The following is a 19,235-nucleotide window of genomic DNA, read 5'->3' as shown; positions in this document are numbered from 1 at the left end:
AATACTACCTGTCAGGAAAGATCACATGATCTGTAGTAACCAATAGGAGAGTAGCACGGGCTACCTCAGCAGACAGTGTAGAGATAGAGTTGGAGTTGAAAGCAGACGTGTAGTTGCTGCTGAGCATATTGTAAATAAACTTAATGTTTCCACTTAAGAAGTGTCTGCAGTTCAACTCTATTACTAGTAGTACAACTTGGTCACCCTACTACAGTGACACTGTTATATTATGCATTATATCCTTTGTTCAGCTAACAAAACCTCATTAAAAGTTACGTAAATTTTGTTTCTTAAAAAAATGTAATGTGAACATTATAAACTTCTTGAAACACTCACTTGAGGTGTTTCTTCTCCTTGAATTAATTTGGTGCTGTAAGTCGGTTTATACATACGTACAAACAAACATACGAATTAGGAGCAGGAATAGGCCATTCGGCCCCTTGAACCTGCTCCACCATTTAATAAGAGCATGGCTGATCTGAATGTAATCTCAACTCCACATTCCCACCTACCCCAACAATCTTTCACCTCCTGCTTATCAAGAATCTATCTACTTCTGCCTTAAAATTATTCAAAGACTCTGTGTGCACCGCCTTTTGAGGAAGAGAGTTCCGTCTGAGAGAAAAAAAGTCTCATCATCTCTGTCTTAAATGGGTTATGTACATTCAAGACCCAATTTTCAGTGTGAAGACCAGGGAAGTTCAATGTTTTCAATTTCTAAATTGGAATATATATAATTATTTGGACAGCCAAGGGCTGATTAAGGATAGTCAGCATGGCTTTGTGCATGGTAGATCATGTTTAACGAACCTTGTAGAGTTTTTCGAGGAGGTTACCAAGAAAGTAGATGAAGGAAAGGCTGTAGATGTTGTCTATATGGACTTTAGTAAGGCCTTTCACAAGGTCCCACATGGGAGGTTAGTTCAGAAGGTTCAGACACTTGGTATCCATGGAGAGGTTGTAAACTGGATTCGAAATTGGCTGTGTGGGAGAAGACAGAGAGTGGTAGTGGATGATTGCTTCTCAGACTGGAGGTCTGTGACTATTGGTGTGCCTCAGGGATCTGTGCTGGGACCATTGTTGTTTGTTGTCTATATCAATGATTTGGATGATAATGTGGTGAATTGAATCAGCAAGTTTGTTGATGTCACTAAGATTGGTGGCGTTGTGGACAGCGAGGAAGGCTTTCAAAGCTTGCATAGAGATCTGGACCAACTAGAAAAATGGGCCAAAAAATGGCAGATGGAATTTAATGCAGAAAAGTGTGAGGTGTAACATTTTAGAAGGTCAAACCAAGGTAGGACATACACAGTAAATGGTAGGGCACTGAGGAGTACGGAGGAACAAAGGGATCTGGGAGTTCAGATACGTAAGTTCCCTGAAAGTGGCGTCACAGGTAGACAAGGTTGTAAAGAAAGCTTTTGGCATACTGGCCTTCATAAATCAAAGTATTGAGTATAGGAGTTGGGATGTTATGGTGAGGTTGTATAAGACATTGATGAGGCCAACTGTGGAGTATAGTGTGCAGTTCTGGTCACCTAACTACAGGAAGGATATCAATAAGATTGAGACAGTGCAGAGAAGATTTACTAGGATGTTGCCGGGTCTTAAGGAGTTGAGTTACAGGGAAAGATTAAACAGGTTAGGACTTTATTCCTTGGAGCGTAGAAGAATGAGGGGAGTTTACAAAATTATGAGGGGTATAGACAGAGTAAATGCGAGTAGGCTCTTTCCACTTAGATTAGGAGAGATAAACATGAGAGGACATGGCTTTAGGGTGAAAGGGGCAAGGTTTAGGGGGAACATTAGGGGGGACTTCTTCACTCAGACAGTGGTGAGAGTGTGGAACGAGCTACCATCTGACGTGGTAAATGCAGGCTCACTCTTAAGTTTTAAGAATAAATTAGATAGATACATGGATGGGAGAGGTCTGGAGGGTTATGGACTAGGTGCAGGTCAATGGGACTAGCGGAATAATATTTTGGCACAGATTAGAAGGGCTGAATGGCCTGTTTTCTATGCTGTAGTGTTCTATGGTTCTATGAATAGAATTGTTCTATACTTATGTACCAACATGACAAAAACCTGAGCATTTGCTGTGGAGTAAAAAAGTCTTTAAAGATTTCTAACAGCACTCAAGGTAAGGTCTGCCCAAGAAAGTGTACACTTTGACCATGACTGCTTCAAACTTGTTCAGCATTCAATTTGCTTTGTTGATTGCTGTTTTGGAGCAATGATAGATACCAAAAACCTCAGATAACATGGAGACTGCCTTATTACCCTGTCTTACAAAACATTACTGGCCTCTGAAAAACTAGTTGTTATTTTGGATCAACACAAGAGACTTAGGAGTCAGATTGTGGCTCATGCTGCCAGCTTGTTCTATTTCAAACCCTTGATCACTTGTTAAGAGAATGGTTAAATAATCTGGTTGGCTTTATACTTAATCAAAGATTATTATGTTATAAGGTTGGGAACTAAGTGCATAACCCAATTACATTTTTTTCTCCCCAAAACAAATACATATTTTCTACAAAAAAACACTCTTATGAAAAGTGACAATCTAAATTCATATCTAAATTTAGCAAATTTAGCAAATTACCATCTAGTCCAAGTTGGCTGATTATACAAGCAGCCTGGAAGGAGAGATCAATATTTTCAGACTGGCTTGAAAGCATCAATAGATGAGCTGCTATATCCACATCTGATCCTTGTATTACTTGTGTTCTTATTGTTTCTGAAAAAAAACACAATTTATTCAACAAGGTAAAGTCGATCACTCAATTCAATATTAATACTATCCACAATTATACTTTCACCTGAAAGAATGCAATTTGGATGGAAGTTTGGGGCAGGAACTGGCAAATCAGGAGATTAGTGTGGTTTGTTAGTGTGCCTTTCTTTTCAGTGCTGGGGTGCTTTTTAATGCTGGGGCTTCCAAATTAAAGTGAGAATATTAAAGTCCTTTTGTGCCTTGTTACAAAGCTGAAAATGAACAAAAGGTTAGAATTTGAGATTGGTTTTCCCTTTATTTTGAGTAAGTCTTAATGTCATGATTGTGTTTCCATATATAGGAACTGAAGTAGGCCATTCAATTGGATCATGGATGATTGATCCTCAACTCAATTTACTTCCCTTTGCTTCATATTCCTGATACATTTATCCAACAAATATCTGTTGATCTCAGTCTTGAAAATTCCAATTGATTTACAGTCTTTTGGGAGCATGAGATCCAGATTTCCATTACCTTTTATATGAAAAATGCTTCCTGATTTCACTCCTAAATGGTTTTGAGCCCTAATCTCTGTCTCATCCCTTCCAACCAGTTACCAATTACAACATGACATTTCAGAAGTACTTAATTGGTTTTAAAGTGATTTGGGAAATCCTGTGATTATGAAAGGCAGTATATAAATGTGTTATAGGAATGTACATGACTGGAAAGACAATGGTTGTTCATCTGACTGGTTCCAATATCTAGGAATTGTATGTAACAGTACCTCTCGCATCCCCTTTATCACTATTTTCACTGGGCATTTATTTAATTTAATTTAATTTTCTGAAATCTGCAAGTTTAATACTGTGGACACCCTTCCTGATTTTTCTGACACTATTAGCCCCCATTGCTTCCCTGGGCAGTTCATTCTTTATATTTATCACCCTCTGCGCAAAGTAATCTGAACAATCTTCACAGCTTTCCTCTTCAAACTTGAGATAAGTTCATATGCTCTTATAGAATCTATGATTATGTTAACCATATGGATGTTTATCTTATCTGTACTCCTTAGAGTCTTGACTGCTTCAATTGTACATGACTGATACTCCCAGCTTCTGCAACCTCTCTTCATAATTCAGGTGTCTAATTGCAGTTAGTAATTTAGTTACATTTTGCTGCACCATCTCCAATTTCTGGATGCCTGTGTCGATATAGTGACTAGAACTGTAATTAGTATTCCAAGTGAGGCCGGAGCAGCACTCTGCACAAACTCAGAATCACTTCTTGCTATTTGTGCTCTGTTCCTCTGACTGTACAGTTCAAGATTCGTCTTACTCTTTTCATTCTTGCTGCACATTGTCCTTCAGTGGTCTATCTATCAGAACCTACCCCTTCAATACCCCTTCAATAATGTGAATAGTGCTATGTTGACACTGCTTACTGTCTTTCCTAATCTCATGATAAAAGAAAATAGTTTTTCCATTGTGCTTTTCTTGGCTATGTTTGCTACACTCTAAAATAATGCATTAACAATTTTTCTACAATTAGCAAGGCCATTTTCCCCTTATAAACATATTGAATGCATAGAGCCGGATTTTTGTGGAGTGGGCTCAACTCCAGTGGTCTTTAAAAATGTTGAGCAGGACCCACTTGTGGAAGTCCTGCTCCCATTTCTGGCAGATCCCATTTTTGCTGGCAGGGGGAAGGGCGTGAATCACATAGGCAGGAAATCCAAACTCAGCAGGTCATTTGAAATTAGTGCTGAGTTCAAAGAGCCCCATTTTGGCTGTTCCGAGGGCCTTAACCCGTAGTGTGGGAATCATGAATTTATGGAACGGGGTAAATGTTCTTGAAGGGAAAATAAGGTCTAAATGTCATGGTCTTAAGTGATTTAAATCCCAAGCCCTTTAAAAATGAAAAAAAGGCTTCAGCTTTCAGTTTGAGTAAAATAGCAGACACCTGCTGCTGGAGTGCACTGATTGACAGGTCATCTGGTGTGGCTTAGAAAAGAAACATTAGCCATCAATTCCTATAGTTTCAATAGACTTCATTGTTGACATTTTCCAAGGGTTGTTATTACAGCTGAGCCCATTATGAATTCTTGGCTGAGTTTAAAAGCTCAAAACCACTTATCTCAACAAGGGACTGAGTTAACGTTTTGATTGACTGTTTTAAGAGATTATTAAAGGATTAGGTATCTTTGATGTGGTTGGTGAATAGCAGTTTGTTTGGTTTTTTTTTTAAATAATAGATTGACCACTTGAGGGGATTTAAACTTTTTGAATGAGAGTTTTTTTTCAGTATCAAGTGTTTGTGAGTGAGAGCTTTCTTAGGTTTTTGGAAATGCATGTTTTTATTATCTCCACATGGTTCCTAAGGTCTTCCTTTGGTGGATACTGGGTGAATGGCTACAGTGGAGCCATGGAGGAATGGGGAGCATGGAGGGTGTTTGGGGGGGTGAGGGCTAGAGGACCTAACTTTTATTACAACTGGGCGGGTCTTCTAACCAGCCCGTCTTGGCACTCGCCCACCTCTGCACTGCCTCCGGATGTGTTGGGACCGATTATATCCCGTCCCCACCTTCCTGGAATGAGAAAATTGTGGGGGAGGGGTGGGCTTTTAAAGGAGATGGGTCTGCTGAGTCAGGAAATTTCCCAACTCAAGTTTTCTGCCTCAATGGCAAAAAGCTGGCTCTTAGAATCAGTAAGAAAATGAAATTACTATTGACTACCATCCACTGATTGCATAGCTGCAGAATAGAGATGAATGAAGTAATATTGTTACCATACTTGGTGAGTTCAGCAATGCAAAGTGTCACATACAGTAAGGACTCGTCGTGAACTCCGAGGCGACTGAGGGCCTGAAGCAGGACCACAACACATTGACTGTCAATAATAGCCTGAAACATAGATAAAAATGAGTTTCTATTAAAATCAAAATCTAAAACCATGACCAAGGTTTATTTTGATCTTTAAAATGAAGTTGTCCATGAGCTCCTCACATTTGGTGAGGCAGTTAAGGAGTCAGTTGCTTGTGGAAAAAAAAGGACCCTGAGAATGTTTCTGCATTAAAATAAAATGGTTTTGGCTCCTTAGAGCAAAGTACTTGATGTGGTTAAGCCAGCTCTTATGATTGATGACCAAAGCAGTTGTGAAGAAGTACAATCAAGTTTCTGTCCCTCTGACTTGAGGGAACAAAGATGGGCAATCAGTAGACCAACAGAAGTGGGGAACAGTGTTTAATTTGTTGGGATAAGGATGTTAGAGGGAGAGGTGAGGCAGTAATTAAGCAGCCAACAGCAGCAGAAATGTCATGACTGGTGAAGGGATTTGTGAATGCATTTTTTGAGAGAATAATGGAAACATTTTACCCCCTTGGCCAATGATAAGATTGGGGGATAATAGGGAATTGTGGCTAGTTAAATGAGAAAAGGCCAAGGGTAATGATGAGGGTAGAATGATAGAATCATAGAATGGTTACAGCACAGAAGGGAGCTATATGGCATGTCACGTTCTTACTGGCTCTCTGTAATTAATAAGTCTTAAATTATTAAATTGTACTGTGTACAAGCTTAGTGTAATTTGAATGAATTGTTGGGGTGATTCTTGAATGTTGGGGTTTTGTTATGAGATGAAGTTGGCATTTCTTTAACTGGCAAATACTGTGATATAGCTTTAACAAAGAACATGTGGGTCCGTTGGGAGTGAACTGAAGTTATTTAGCTGGGATACATTTGTACATTCGGGCTCCAGCGAGTATAGCTTAGCAGTAAAGAGAAGCCAAAGCTACAATGCTGATTGTCTAGGAAGATGGCCTGAGGACTAGACGTTCCAGGGCCAGTGGTCAAAGATACGAGTTACAGTTTAGCAGTTAGAAAGGACACAAAGGCTGCAAAGCTGATTGGCTAGAAGAATAGTCTTGAGCCTAGAATGTTCTGAGGATCTCCTGTTAGAGACACAAATTAAGGTTAGATTGTTGTGAGGATGCGAGGAGCGCTCTTCCCATTGGTCAAGAGTTACAAATATTGGGTCAGAAGTCACTAGTTGTGTTGCTCCAGGTGCACATACTTGGGCTAAAGGTTGCAATGCTATCTGCAAAAAGGGTATAAAAATAGGGGTGCATCACTGAGGTCTGTGGCACCATTCACTGATGCTCCAACACACTCTGTAACTGGTCTTCAGTTTGTGATTATGGAAATTTCACAGAAAAGAAAGTGTAAATTCATCAATCCTGTGCTTCGAGTGGAGAGCAGTATTTGAAATACACAGGCATCAGAGGAGGAGGTACATCACACAAAGCTGCAGTTATAATTCTCCAATCTGTGCACCATTTGAGTGTGGCATCTGCTGATAGCACAGTGATTGGTGAATTTAACCTCAAGTGTGGAGATTAAGTATATCGTTTGTTTCTTAAGAACAAAGAATCTTTCTTGAAAATGCGCTCGTGGTACACAGAACCTCTCCAATGTTAGTGTACTCTTGGGTAAGTTTACCTTCCCGTTTAAATGCAGTAACTTACCTGTTGAGTCTTACTTGTAGCTAGTTTTTGGATTATGGTTGCAACATAATTATTGATTCCAGGACTCATTTTGTGAGTTAACAGCAACTTCCCCAAAGATTTCAAGATATTCTCTGACACAATGACATCCTACAAAGGAAAGAAAATCTTAACCAACTAAACCACCTCACAGCAATAATACTGTACCACTTACATTTCACAACTACCACATTTTTAATTACTAGCAGATCTTGCATGGTATTTGTAACAATTGACGAGCCAATTCTTTTATGTAAGTTTATTGATATGAATAATATTTTGTTTATTTAAATTGAAGCAGAAATGACTATAAGAAACATTTAACAGCATGAATACAAGTTAATATTTAGCCCATATTGTAAAACAATAGCATGTGGCAGCTGTGGCTTAGTTGGTAGCACTCTTACATCTGAGTCACAAGGTTCTGGGTTCAAGTTCCACTCTTGAGCTTAAGTACAGAAATCAAGGCTGACGCTCCAATGCCGTACTGAGGGAACGATCCAATGTCATCTTTTACAGCATCACAAAAACAAGTCTATCTGGTCATTACCACATTGCTGTGTGCAGATTACTACCCCATTGCTGAAAATGAAAAGTATATACTTTTGGATGCTGATTGGAGGCTAGGTGGTGTTGTGATATCCCTACACAGTTAAGTAGGCCGCTAAAGCTCACTGTCCAGACTCTTGTATGTAGAATGATCCTTTGGGCAAGTTAACAGCAATGTGGAACTAGCTTTAGGAAAGGCGGGAAAGAGGAGAACATTAAAGGTTAAAAACTTAATTTTGTCCAATAAGCACAAGTTAAGATTTACGGTATGAACCACAATTGAATAATGCTATTTTCAAACCTAAAATAAATACTGCTTTTATAATATGGAATCTCCCACGTACCTCACATCAACCCCAGTTGAGAAAATGAGCTGGAATCCAGATGCCAGAGAATGATGTACCTCAGAGGAATAGTTGGAATACTAAGGAAATTTAAAGTAAATTCTGGAGGGCTGTGGCATATCTTTTGTGTTAGTCCCAGGAAAAGTGAATGAATCTTCAAGATCTTGTAAGATAAGAGAACTCTGGTGGGGTGGGGTGGGGGTTGCGGTTGAAGTTAAAAGTAACAAAGGTATTCGGCAAAAGAAGCAGGGGTGACTTGAAGAATCAAAAGTTACAGCAAGTTGTTATGATCTAGAATTCATTTCCTGAAAGGGTGGCGAAAGCAGTGCCAATAATAACTTTCGAAAGGGAATTTCATAAATACTTGAAGGGGAAAATTTTTCAGGACTATGGGGAAGGAGCAGAGGAATGGGACCAATTAGATAATTCTTTCAAGGACCAGCAAAGGCACAACAGGCAGTATGATATCCTTCTGAGCTGTATCATTTTATGAATAGAAATGGATCCCACATGCTGTTTATTTTCTTTTGAAATCAAGTCTGTTATTTTTCAGTGATTCGCAGTAATCCTTTCAAATTTGACTCTAAGAGCAGAAAGGAAGATAAAAACATGAGTAGGGCATTCAGTCTCTTGAGCCAGTTCAATGAGATAATGGCCAATCAGTATCCTAAATTCCATTCACCTCCCATGGCTCCATATCCCTAAATGCCCTTGGCTATCAAAAACCTACTGAGCTCTGATTTACAATCATTAATTGAGCTAGCATCTACTGCTTTTTGTGGTAGCGAAAATTCCACACTTCTACCATCCTTTGCATGAAGTTGTCTTTCCTAACTTTCCTCCTCAATGCCTGACCCTAAATTTAAGGTTATGCCCTCGTGTCCTAGACTCCCCCACCAGTGGAAAACATTTCTCCCAATCTACCATGTCAATTCCTTTAAAAATCTTAAAAACTTCAATAAAATCATACTTTAACCTTCTGTATTCCAGTGACTACAAGTTCAGTTTATGTAATCACTCTTCAGTCTAGAACCAGGGGGCACAGTCTCAAAATAAGGGAGAAGCCACTTAGGACCGAGATGAGAAATTTCTTTACTCAGAGGGTGTGAATCTTTGGAATTCTCTACCCCAGAGGGTCATGGAAGCTCAGTCATTGAGCATGTTTAAGGTAGATTGATAGATTTCTGATTAACAATAACGTAAAGGGTTATGGGGAGAGTGTGGGTAAAATGCATTGAAGCGTTTGATCAGCCATGATCGTATTGAATGGCGGAGCAGGCTCGACAGACTGAATGGCCTTCTCCTGTTCCTATGTTCATGTTTTAATGTTTAGAGCGCTGGTAATGTTCTGCTGTAACTGTGCAGTACACTTTCCAAGACCAATATGCAGGGCTGGATTTTATACTCCTCCACTTGAAGGCGGGTGGGGAGACATCCAGCCCGTAACCTTTCCACTGCCTACCTGCCTGCCTTGGCTGCCTGAAATCTTACAGGGGGCAGGGAAGGTGTTAGGCGGCCTGCCCACCTTTGCGCCTATCAAGGGCTTTAAGTGGTCAATTAATGGCCACTTAAAGGCCTTATGCCACCCATGCCGGTATTTTACCCATTGCACTGGGAAGCCCATGCCAGGCGGGATGGCCAGCAGCTTTATCTGTGTGGGCTTGTGTTGGACAAGGGGGTGGAACTTCCTTTGTGAATCATATGGCCTATGAGAGGCACCTCCTGGGTCTCCCCTTCCCTCATTAACCCTCCCATCGGCCTCCTGAACCCAGCCCTCCCAAACCCACGCTAAGATTCTGGATTTACGAGGCTTCCTGGGCATGGTGTGACTGGCCAATTGGACAGCAGCTCTCTAAGGTGGGATTTCCTCTCAAGAAAGGTGCGCAAGTCTTGCCTTAAAGCAATTAACGCTGCTCCCAATGTTAAATTGCTGAACAGCAGCTGTCGGAATTGTGGGCTCCACCCGCCGATTGTTTAGCCAGGCCATAATTTCTAAGGTGCAATGCTGATGTCTGTGCATAGAATTCCAGCGGTAGTTTAATGAGGATTTTGTATGGATGTCGCAAAACCTCCTCCCCTTTATAATCTAACCTTCTTGTTATAAAGGCTAACATTCCATTAGTCTTTTTGATTATTGTTTGTAATTTTCTACCACATTTTCGTAATCCATTCACATGGACCCCTAAATTTCTTTAGGGTTCTACTATTCCTAGCTTTTCATCATTTAAATAATATTCAGAGCTATCCTTCCTTGGTTTAAATTGGATTACCTCATACTTGTGTGAAATCAATCCGCCACAATTTTGCCCACTCATCACTGTCTCTTTGTATTTTTATGTTCCTCTTACACTACTTAGTATGCCACCAATCTTTGTATCATTGGCAAACTTAGATATATGGCTCTCTATTGTGTTATCTAGGTCATTAATAAATATAGTGAATAGCTGAGGCCACAGCACAGATCCTTGTAGGACAGCACTATTCAATTTCTTTCTTTGGAGTACATATCCATTATCCCTACTCTGTCTACTGCCTCTGAATCAATCTCCTGACTAGGTCAATAATTTGCCTTCAATTCCATGAGCTTTAATTTTAGCTAATAGTCTCTTATGTGGAACCTTATTGAATGCATTCTGGAATTTATATATACTACATCTACAGTCATTCCTCACAGTAATTCCTCAAAAAATTCAAGTAGGCTCATTGAACATACCTTACCATTTATAAAATCATGTTGGCTCCCTTGAATCAGTTCAGTGCAAAATAGGAGCAGGAGTAGGCCACTCAGCCCTTCAAGCCTGCTCTCCTATTCAATAAGATCATGGCTGATCTGACTGTAACCACAGCTCCACAATCTCACCTACTCCCAATAACCTTTCATCCCCTTGCCTATGAAGAACATATCTATCTCTGCCTTAAAAATATGCAAATAAAGGCAAAATACTCCAGATGCTGGAAATCTGAAACAAAAACACAAAATGCTGGAACAACTCAGCAGGTCTGACAGCATCTGTGGAGAGAAAAACAGAGTTAACATTTCAAGTCTGTATTGGACTTGTTTTTCCAGCATTTTTTGTTTTTGTTAAAAATATTCAAAACTGCTTCCACCACCTTTTGACTCACAACCCTCTGAGAGAAAAAAGTTCTCCTCATCTCTGTCTTAAATAGGTAACCCCTTGTTTTCAAACAATGACCCCTAGTTCTAGAATCTCCCACAAGAGGAAACATCCTCTCCACATCCACCCTGTCAAGACCCCTCAGGATCTTGTATGTTTCAATCAAGTTGCCTCTTACTCTTCTAAACTTCAGCGGATACAAGCCTAGTCTGTCCAACCTTCCCTCATAAGACAACCCACCCATTCCAGGTACTAGTCTAGTAAATCTTCTTTGAACTGCTACCAACGCATTTACATCCTTCCTGAAATAAGGAGACCAATATTGTACACAACACTCTAGATGTGGTCCCACAAAGGCCCTGCCTAACTGAAGCATAAACTCCCTACTTTTATATTAAATTCCCTTCACAATAAATGATAACATTCTATTAGCTTTCCTAAAATACTAACCTTTTGTGGTTCATGTGCTAGCATACCTAGATCCCTTTGCATCTCAGAGCTCTGCAATCTCTTGCCATTTAGATAATAAGCTTCTTTTTTATTCTTCCTGCTAAAATGGACAATTTCACATTTTCCCACGTTATACTCCATTTGCCAGATCTTTGTCCACTCACTTAACCTTTCTATATCCCTTTGCAGCCTCCTTATGTCCTCTTCATATCTTATTTTCCTACTGATCTTCATGTTTTTAGTCACTCTGTCCTCAATTATAGACTTCAACATAGGTGAGGATAGATGGAATATTTCTTTTCATGGTTATCAAGGTAAGAGGTATCTGTACTGATGGTGCAGAACATTTGTCTATCCAGTACCTGTATTATGCATATCCCAAATTGTGTATAACATAGTCAGATGCAAAATAAGCTTTTTCCCCAGCCTTATTTATATGCCTGAGCCCCAAGTTTAGATAAGTCAGTGTAATATCCATTTCCCTATTCATGCACTTAATGGGAATTTACCTTGTGAAATTACCAGATAGCTCTTAAATGTCTTAGGCCAGATCTTAGGGGTGTACCCACAGACAACTTGAATGAGACGACCGCAGACTTGATTCTAATTGGACCCTTGTAGCTGAGCTAGTAGGCTGCATTTAAGCTTTTGCAGAGATGATTGAACAATTGGTAGCCTACTACAGAGCCAATTAGTCTCTAAACAGGTTTTATGTGTTGTTGCTTCCAGACTATCTGATGTTACATTGCAGCCAGACCCAATAAGTAATGCGTCCTTGAGTCATAGCACTACAAATCATATGCTTCTAGAAACATGTAAGGGTAGCCCAGATATTTTTCTTTTGTTCCCACTGAAATGCTAAAACTTTATATCACTAATTATTTTGCCTGAATGCTTGAAAGTCTATAGTACAAAACATCTCCTACCGTGTTGGAATGATTCTCTGACAACATGCTGAGAACAGAAAGAGCTGCTTCATTCACACTTTTACTAGAGAACTTCAGCAATTCATGCAGCTGAGGCAAGAAGTTCATGGCCACAATGTCTGCTTGAGTGTCTTCTGTAATGAGGAAAAAGATCATCAGTACATTCTGAAATACAATCTCTTGACATTTCTCCTCTGATGGTGCAGCTGCTGAGGGCAATTTGCTACTGAGCCACACAGTCCAATAAAGTCCCACATAAAAACAGAAAATGCTGGGAAAATCTCAGCAAGTCTGGCAGCATTTGTGGAAACAGAATTAACGTTGCCTCTGTTTCTCTCTCCACAGATGCTGTCAGACCGGCTGAGTTTTTCCAGCATTTTCTGTTTTTATTTCAGATTTCCAGCATCCGCAGTATTTTGCTTTCATCAATACAGTCCCATGTTTGATTCCCAATTTGGGCTGAGTTAACTGATTTCAACTAGGTAGAAGTAGGAGTAAATGCAACTGGCTTAAATATACTTGGATGAGAGCAATACCCAGAGAGCCTGCTGTGAAATGTGTATGCGGATTGTGTGTTAAAACATAAATGGGCTTGGCTATAATACCCCACACAGTCAAATGGACCTACCAGTGTGTGGAGGGGGGGGGGGGGGGTGAGTTTTGTGTGGTGTTGGATCCAGTGCCCTTGGTTTGTAGGGGCTAAAGGATGTGGATTGTGTGCTTATTTCAGGGTGACTGAGTTGGTACAGAGACAGAGAACATCTGGAGATCGTTGTTTGAATAAACACATGCTGTTTATTTACAAACTAAACTCAGCAGCTACACTGGTGTGCTGACAACATAAAACGCTATCTTCATTCATTAGTGACTAACTCAAGACTCGTTTACATAGAGGTAGCCCATGCTACTCTGCTATTGGATATTAAGATTATGAGGCCTTTTATTACAATACTTGTCTTAAAGGTATATTACTACAGGTGGTCAGTACAAGGGGTGAGGGTCAGGTGGGAGGGTGCAATCAGTTGGGGTGTGGTCAGTGGGGGGAGGGGAGGGCTGTCTGGGAGTCTTGTGGGGTGTCCCATGGGGGGGTGCAGTTCAAGGGTGTTGGGGGTTTGGGGTGGAGTCGGGTTGGTAGTTGTTTGGGGGGGGGTTCCCATGGGGGTGGTCAGGATGTGGGCAAAGTCCCATGGTGGGGGGGTAGTTGGGGGTCCTGTGGAGGGTTGGGGGGACTGGGGGGTATTCCATTGCGGGTTGGGCGGTCAGTACCCTGGTTTCCCAGGAGTTAAAAGTGATTATAATTCTTCCAACTTTTTCTGGGTAACTATTACTGTAAGACAGATGGAACCATCCAAAGTTTGTGAATTATGTCCTATGGGATGGTTCCTGTTGCAGGGCCATTGCCCAACTGAAGTTTGAACATCCCAGGCAATTATGGTGCAATCCTTACCTGATGATTTCTGGTGAGGGTTCTCCAGCTCATCTTTTGATTACCACCACCGCACCCCCCCCCACCCCCCCCACCCCCCCCGCCCAAGTTATGACAACCCAGATCTCAGAAGTTATGGGCCATCGTGTTTGTAGAGGCAGAAGTAATGGGCATGGTTCTAGATAAGTACTTTGTGTCTCTCTACACAAGAGAGGGATGAAGCAGACATTATAGCTAAGGAGAAAGAGTGTGAAATATTGGATAGGATAAATATAATGAGAGGAAATTGTTGTAATATGCCATTAGCACCATCAGCCTGACATCACCGGAAGAGAAATGTGTCATGGTCTCCAGTCTTAGTTTCACTTTTGCTTTGAGGAGAGCACACACACACAGCTCTGATACTTTCAAGCTTTATACCTATGTATAACTGTTCTCATGTGACTAGTCTTAATAAATGAACCCACACATGTTTACCCAATCCCTTATGAGCGATAGGTCCTTGTGTCTTGAATAGCAAGTAATCCCAAGGTATTATATCATTATAATGACATGACATGGTGATCAGCCTTAGATCACGCTACAAGGCATGAGAAGACTCTTGACATTTTGGTCAGGCCACAATGAAGTTGCAGCATTGGACAGTGTTGAGAATGCAGCGTGATTAATGCAAAGAAAAGCTTTGGAGACATAGCACCAAGCTAATGCTCAAGTAAAAGAGCTAGTCAGCAGACGGATCACTCAGGTGAGATTTCAGTGCACAGCTTGTCAGTTCTATGAGTGGGACAGCACATTGAGTGCACCAGCACTGGGTTAGCTCAGTCAGTTAAGACCTGAACAGGGTGGTTCGAAGACTGTATTAAAAGGTCCATTCCCTGATGACAATGTTGTTCTTAACAAAGCTAACCAGACGAAACCATATATACAATTTTCTAAGCCAGAGCATGTAAAACCTACTCAAAATGAGAAAGGAGATTTGCTATGACGAATGATGGAAAGTGAAGCCACCTGTAGTAAAATGAACTCTCATTTGGAAGAGAGTTAGAATTCCAAGAACTCCTATAAACCTCAGTAATAATTTTCCATCTTTTAATGAGAGGTGTTATGAATATGAGGTATTATAAGATGATTATGTTTTGAACTGTCTCTGTATTTTAAGGTAAAATGGAATCCGTTTGACAACAAGCCTGTGTGGTTTGGTTACCATGGAGACTGGGAGCCCATGTTAAGATTTACTGAGAGCAAGCTGTAAACTTTTCACACCTGAAAACAAAGGCTGACTTCCTCTCTCATTACCTCTAAGACTCAACTATTCCAATACACTGCTGGCTGGTCTCCCACATGATACTGTGTAAATGTAAGATCATTCAAAACTCAGCCACCTGTGTCTTAACTCACAGCACATCTGGTTCACCTGTCACCCCTGTGCTCGCTGACCTACATTGACTCAAGTCAAGCAAATCTTGACTTTAAAATTCTTATCCTTGTTTTCAAATCCCTCCATGGCCTTACCCCTGCCTATCGTAATCCCCTCCAGCCCTACAACTCTCCAAGGTATCTGTGCTCCTCTAAATCTGGACTCTTGTGCATTCCCAATTATAATTGCTCTGCCATTGGTGAGTGGCTGTGCTTTCAGCTCTGGAATTCCCTCCCTACCCCTCTCAGCCTCTCTACCTCACTTTGCTCCTTAAAACCTGCCTCTTTGACCAACTTTTAGTTATCTGATTCAATATCTCCTTACGTGACTCGCTGTCATACCTCGTTCATAATGCTTCTGTGATGTGCCTTGGGATGTTTCATTATGTTAAAGGTGCTATACGAATATAAATTGTTGTTATTTAATCCCACCATGGAGTTCACTGTTGAAAGTTTTGGTATCAGTGCAGCAACATGCCAATAATACTGCCAAATTTAGTGTTTGTATTACATCAACACACAAGTTTCTCGTAGTCTGTGAAGCCAAGTGCGACAATAGTGCACCATTGTTGTAGACACAACTCATCTGTGAATTTAATTAATTCAACAAATAAACAATGTCACAGCAAATGTCAACACAATGATGTGGCCCTTTACAATACAGTAAGAGTTATTCCATCAAAGGAGAGATCCACCACCTGCCTTTCCTATTAAAAGCTGTAGCCATGTTGCTAGATCCTGTTTAACTTGAAAGTTGGGTTTTCCTTTTCAATAATTATTGATAGGCTGACGTGGTGTTGGATTGCTGATCAGAATTTTTTAACTGGTCATTCTTGAAAGACTGGAGGGAGTATCCTGTGATCACTTTGCATTTTGAATAGGACTAAGACATTATAGTGAATATTCTCAAGTAGGTTTCCATATTATAACTAAAAGGGGCGCTATCTCAAACTCTGTGTGCCATCTGTATTGTGTTCCACATGGCAACGTGAAAAGTTAAATCATGACTGCAGCACAAAAAACACTGAGAAAGGGTCAATTAATCACATGAAGACAGACATCAATTTGTAACTAGGGAGCTTGTCAACTTCTCCGGCACGTGATGAGAGCTTGGCTAATGAGATCTGAAGAGACAGACATATATTGATTGGTATCTATGTTTCAACTCAGCTTGAAAGCAATGTCAAAGTTTCAGTTTGTTAGTTTTTGATGATAAATTGCTTTGCAACTTGCATATTTTGTACGTTTTTTAATCGTCCTGTCTGAAATGTTATCTGAGATTCATTCTGGATAATTTAAACTGAAGCTCAGGTCAATAACAAAAACAAGATACTGTGGATGCTAGAACTCTGAAGTAAAAATAGAAAGTTCTGGAAATACTCAGGAGGTATGGCAGCATCTGTGGAGAGTGAAACTGAGTTAATGTTTTGAGTTGAATATGACTTTTCTTCAGAACTGAAGGAGGGTTGAAATGCCATTGCTCATATGCTGTCGAAAGTGGAGAGGGTGAGGAAGAACAAAAGGGAAGGTCTGGGATAGGATAGAGTGCAGGAGAGGATAAATGACAAAGATGTCATGGAACAAAAGGCAAAAAGAGTGATAATGGTTGTAATAAAGGCACACAAAACATTTGTCCAGAGTGAGCGTAAATGAAAGAATAATGAACAGCTCTGTTCAAAAGCAAGATCATGAAAAACAAGATTCAAACTGGCACATGGCAATAAAACAGAATCAAAATCGGGGTCACAGTTCATGGTCTGAAATTATTGAGTCCAGAGGGGTGTACAGTGTCAAATTTGTTTTATTCGTTCATGCGATGTGGGTGTCACTGGCCAATCCAGCATTTATTGCTCATCTCAAATTACCCTTGAGATGGTGATGGTGAGCTCAACGACAGTGATGGTGAGGTGCTATTCCTCAAGCTTGCATTCAGCTTCACTGGAACACTGCAGGTCGAGGACAGAAGTGTAAGGGCAAGGTGGTGAATTAAAATGGCAAGCACTGGGACATGCTTGCAGATTGAATGGAAGTGTTCCGCAAAGCAGTTACCCAATCTGCGTTTTTTATACCATATTGAAAAAAGTACAAGTAAATCGCTACTTCATCTGGAAGGAGTTTTTGGGGCCTTGGCAGTGAGGAGAGAGGAGGTAAAAGGACAGACGTTACACCTCTTGTGATTGCATGGGAAGGTGCTGTGGGAAGGGGACATGGTGTTGGGGGTGATAGTGGAGCAGACCAGGGTGTCATGGAGGGAACGGTCTCTTTGGAATGCCAACAGGGGAGAGGAACGGTAGATGTGTTCATGGTTGCACAATGCTGGAGGGGCCACTGTGCCCCTCACTTCTCTGATGCATGTCTTGCTGTCCTCCTCCAACAGGTGTCCAGCCATCGGGATATATTGTATCTGGATGATGGGAGGAGGAGGGCCCCCCATGTCACCAGCCAGGCATGGGAGGAGGTGGGTGACGCTGTCAGCACCCTTGATGATGTGCAGTGCACAGGCACCCAGTGCCGCAAGAGATTCAATAATTTGCTGCACTCTGGAAGGATGAGTACCATGTCGGCCTTGGCCATTTGACTCAGAAGGTAGCCTTAGCCTTTGAGCTACCCCACCACCCCACCCCGGCTCCCCATGTCTTGCTGTCGTGACTGCAGTGGGCATTTGGCACACGCTGGGTGGGCAAATGGGTACTGATCATGCTTACATCAGCCTTAGTCGTTGAGGAGAATATGGGTTCTGCCCATAGCATATGTTGGTGTTTGTCACATTTGAGTAGTCTGGGGGCAACCTGCAGGGGAGGCCGCTAGACACATACTCAGAACTCCAACAAATGTCATATTGATGGCGAAGAGATGGTACAAGGGGTGTCTCAAGGTGTGGTGGCCAAGTGCCTTCAGCTGGCATCGGCACCGCACCTAGTTGCGCCTCCTTGCCATGGGCACTAAGACCCGTGTGCTATTCAAAGTGATGGACGCCGAATGTGTCCAAGGTGGCCGTTGGGGGAGGGGGTTGAGACCAGCCGTACTATCTTCTGGGGACTGATCACCAGTAGTGTGGACAGGTGCCGCTGGAGGCCTCAGATGGTCCATGGAGAGGAGAAGGCTGGAGGGAGACTTGATAGAAGTCTTCAAAATAATGAGATGTCTGGACAGAATAATTAGAGAGAAACTGATGCTGCTTGTAAACGGATCACGAAACAGAGGGCACAGTTTTAAAGTGTTTTGCAAAAGTATCAAATGCGAGGTGAGAAAAAACTTCTTCACACAGCGAGTAGTTAGGGTTTGGAATGCACTGCCTGGAATTGTGGTGAAGACAGGTTCGATTGAGGCATTCAAGAGGGCATTGGATGATTATTTAAACAGAAACAACGTGCAGGGAAAGGGCAGGAGATTGGTACTAAGTTAAAATGTTCAGAGAGCTGGTGCAGACACGATGGGCTGAATGGCCTCCTTCTACACCTTAGCAATTCTGAGATTCTGTGATCATAAGGTCAGAAGTGGGGTTGTTCGCTGAGGATTACACGATGTTTAGTACTATTCACAACTCCTCAGAAACTGAAGCAGTCCACATCCAAATGCAGCAAGACCTGGACAATATCCAGGCTTGGGCTGACAATTGGCAAGTAACATTCATGCCACACAAGTGTCAGGCAATGACCATCTCCAACAAGAGAGAATCTAACCATCGCCCCTTGATGTTCAATGGCCTTACCATCATTAAGTCCCCACTATCAACATTCTGGGGTTACCATTGAC

General features: G+C 41.3%; 1 protein-coding gene across 2 annotated transcripts in view; it reads right to left on the bottom strand.

Annotated features, from left to right (window-relative positions):
- The window catches only part of LOC121277817 (vacuolar protein 8-like), an 84,847-nt gene that overhangs the window by 7,090 nt on the left and 58,522 nt on the right, over positions 1-19,235 (bottom strand). For both annotated transcript variants that reach the window (XM_041187478.1, XM_041187480.1), the window contains 4 exons: positions 12,638-12,771; positions 7,235-7,363; positions 5,501-5,615; positions 2,603-2,737 (listed from right to left, as the gene is read on the bottom strand). In XM_041187478.1, the coding sequence (XP_041043412.1) occupies positions 2,603-2,737; positions 5,501-5,615; positions 7,235-7,363; positions 12,638-12,771 (513 nt within the window). The remainder of the gene's footprint in view (positions 1-2,602; positions 2,738-5,500; positions 5,616-7,234; positions 7,364-12,637; positions 12,772-19,235) is intronic.

This window comes from Carcharodon carcharias, chromosome 5, assembly GCF_017639515.1.
Source record: "Carcharodon carcharias isolate sCarCar2 chromosome 5, sCarCar2.pri, whole genome shotgun sequence".
Lineage (NCBI taxonomy): Eukaryota > Metazoa > Chordata > Chondrichthyes > Lamniformes > Lamnidae > Carcharodon > Carcharodon carcharias.
The sequence above is the reverse complement of the archived record's forward strand: the minus strand, read 5'-3'. Positions and strand labels throughout refer to the sequence as shown.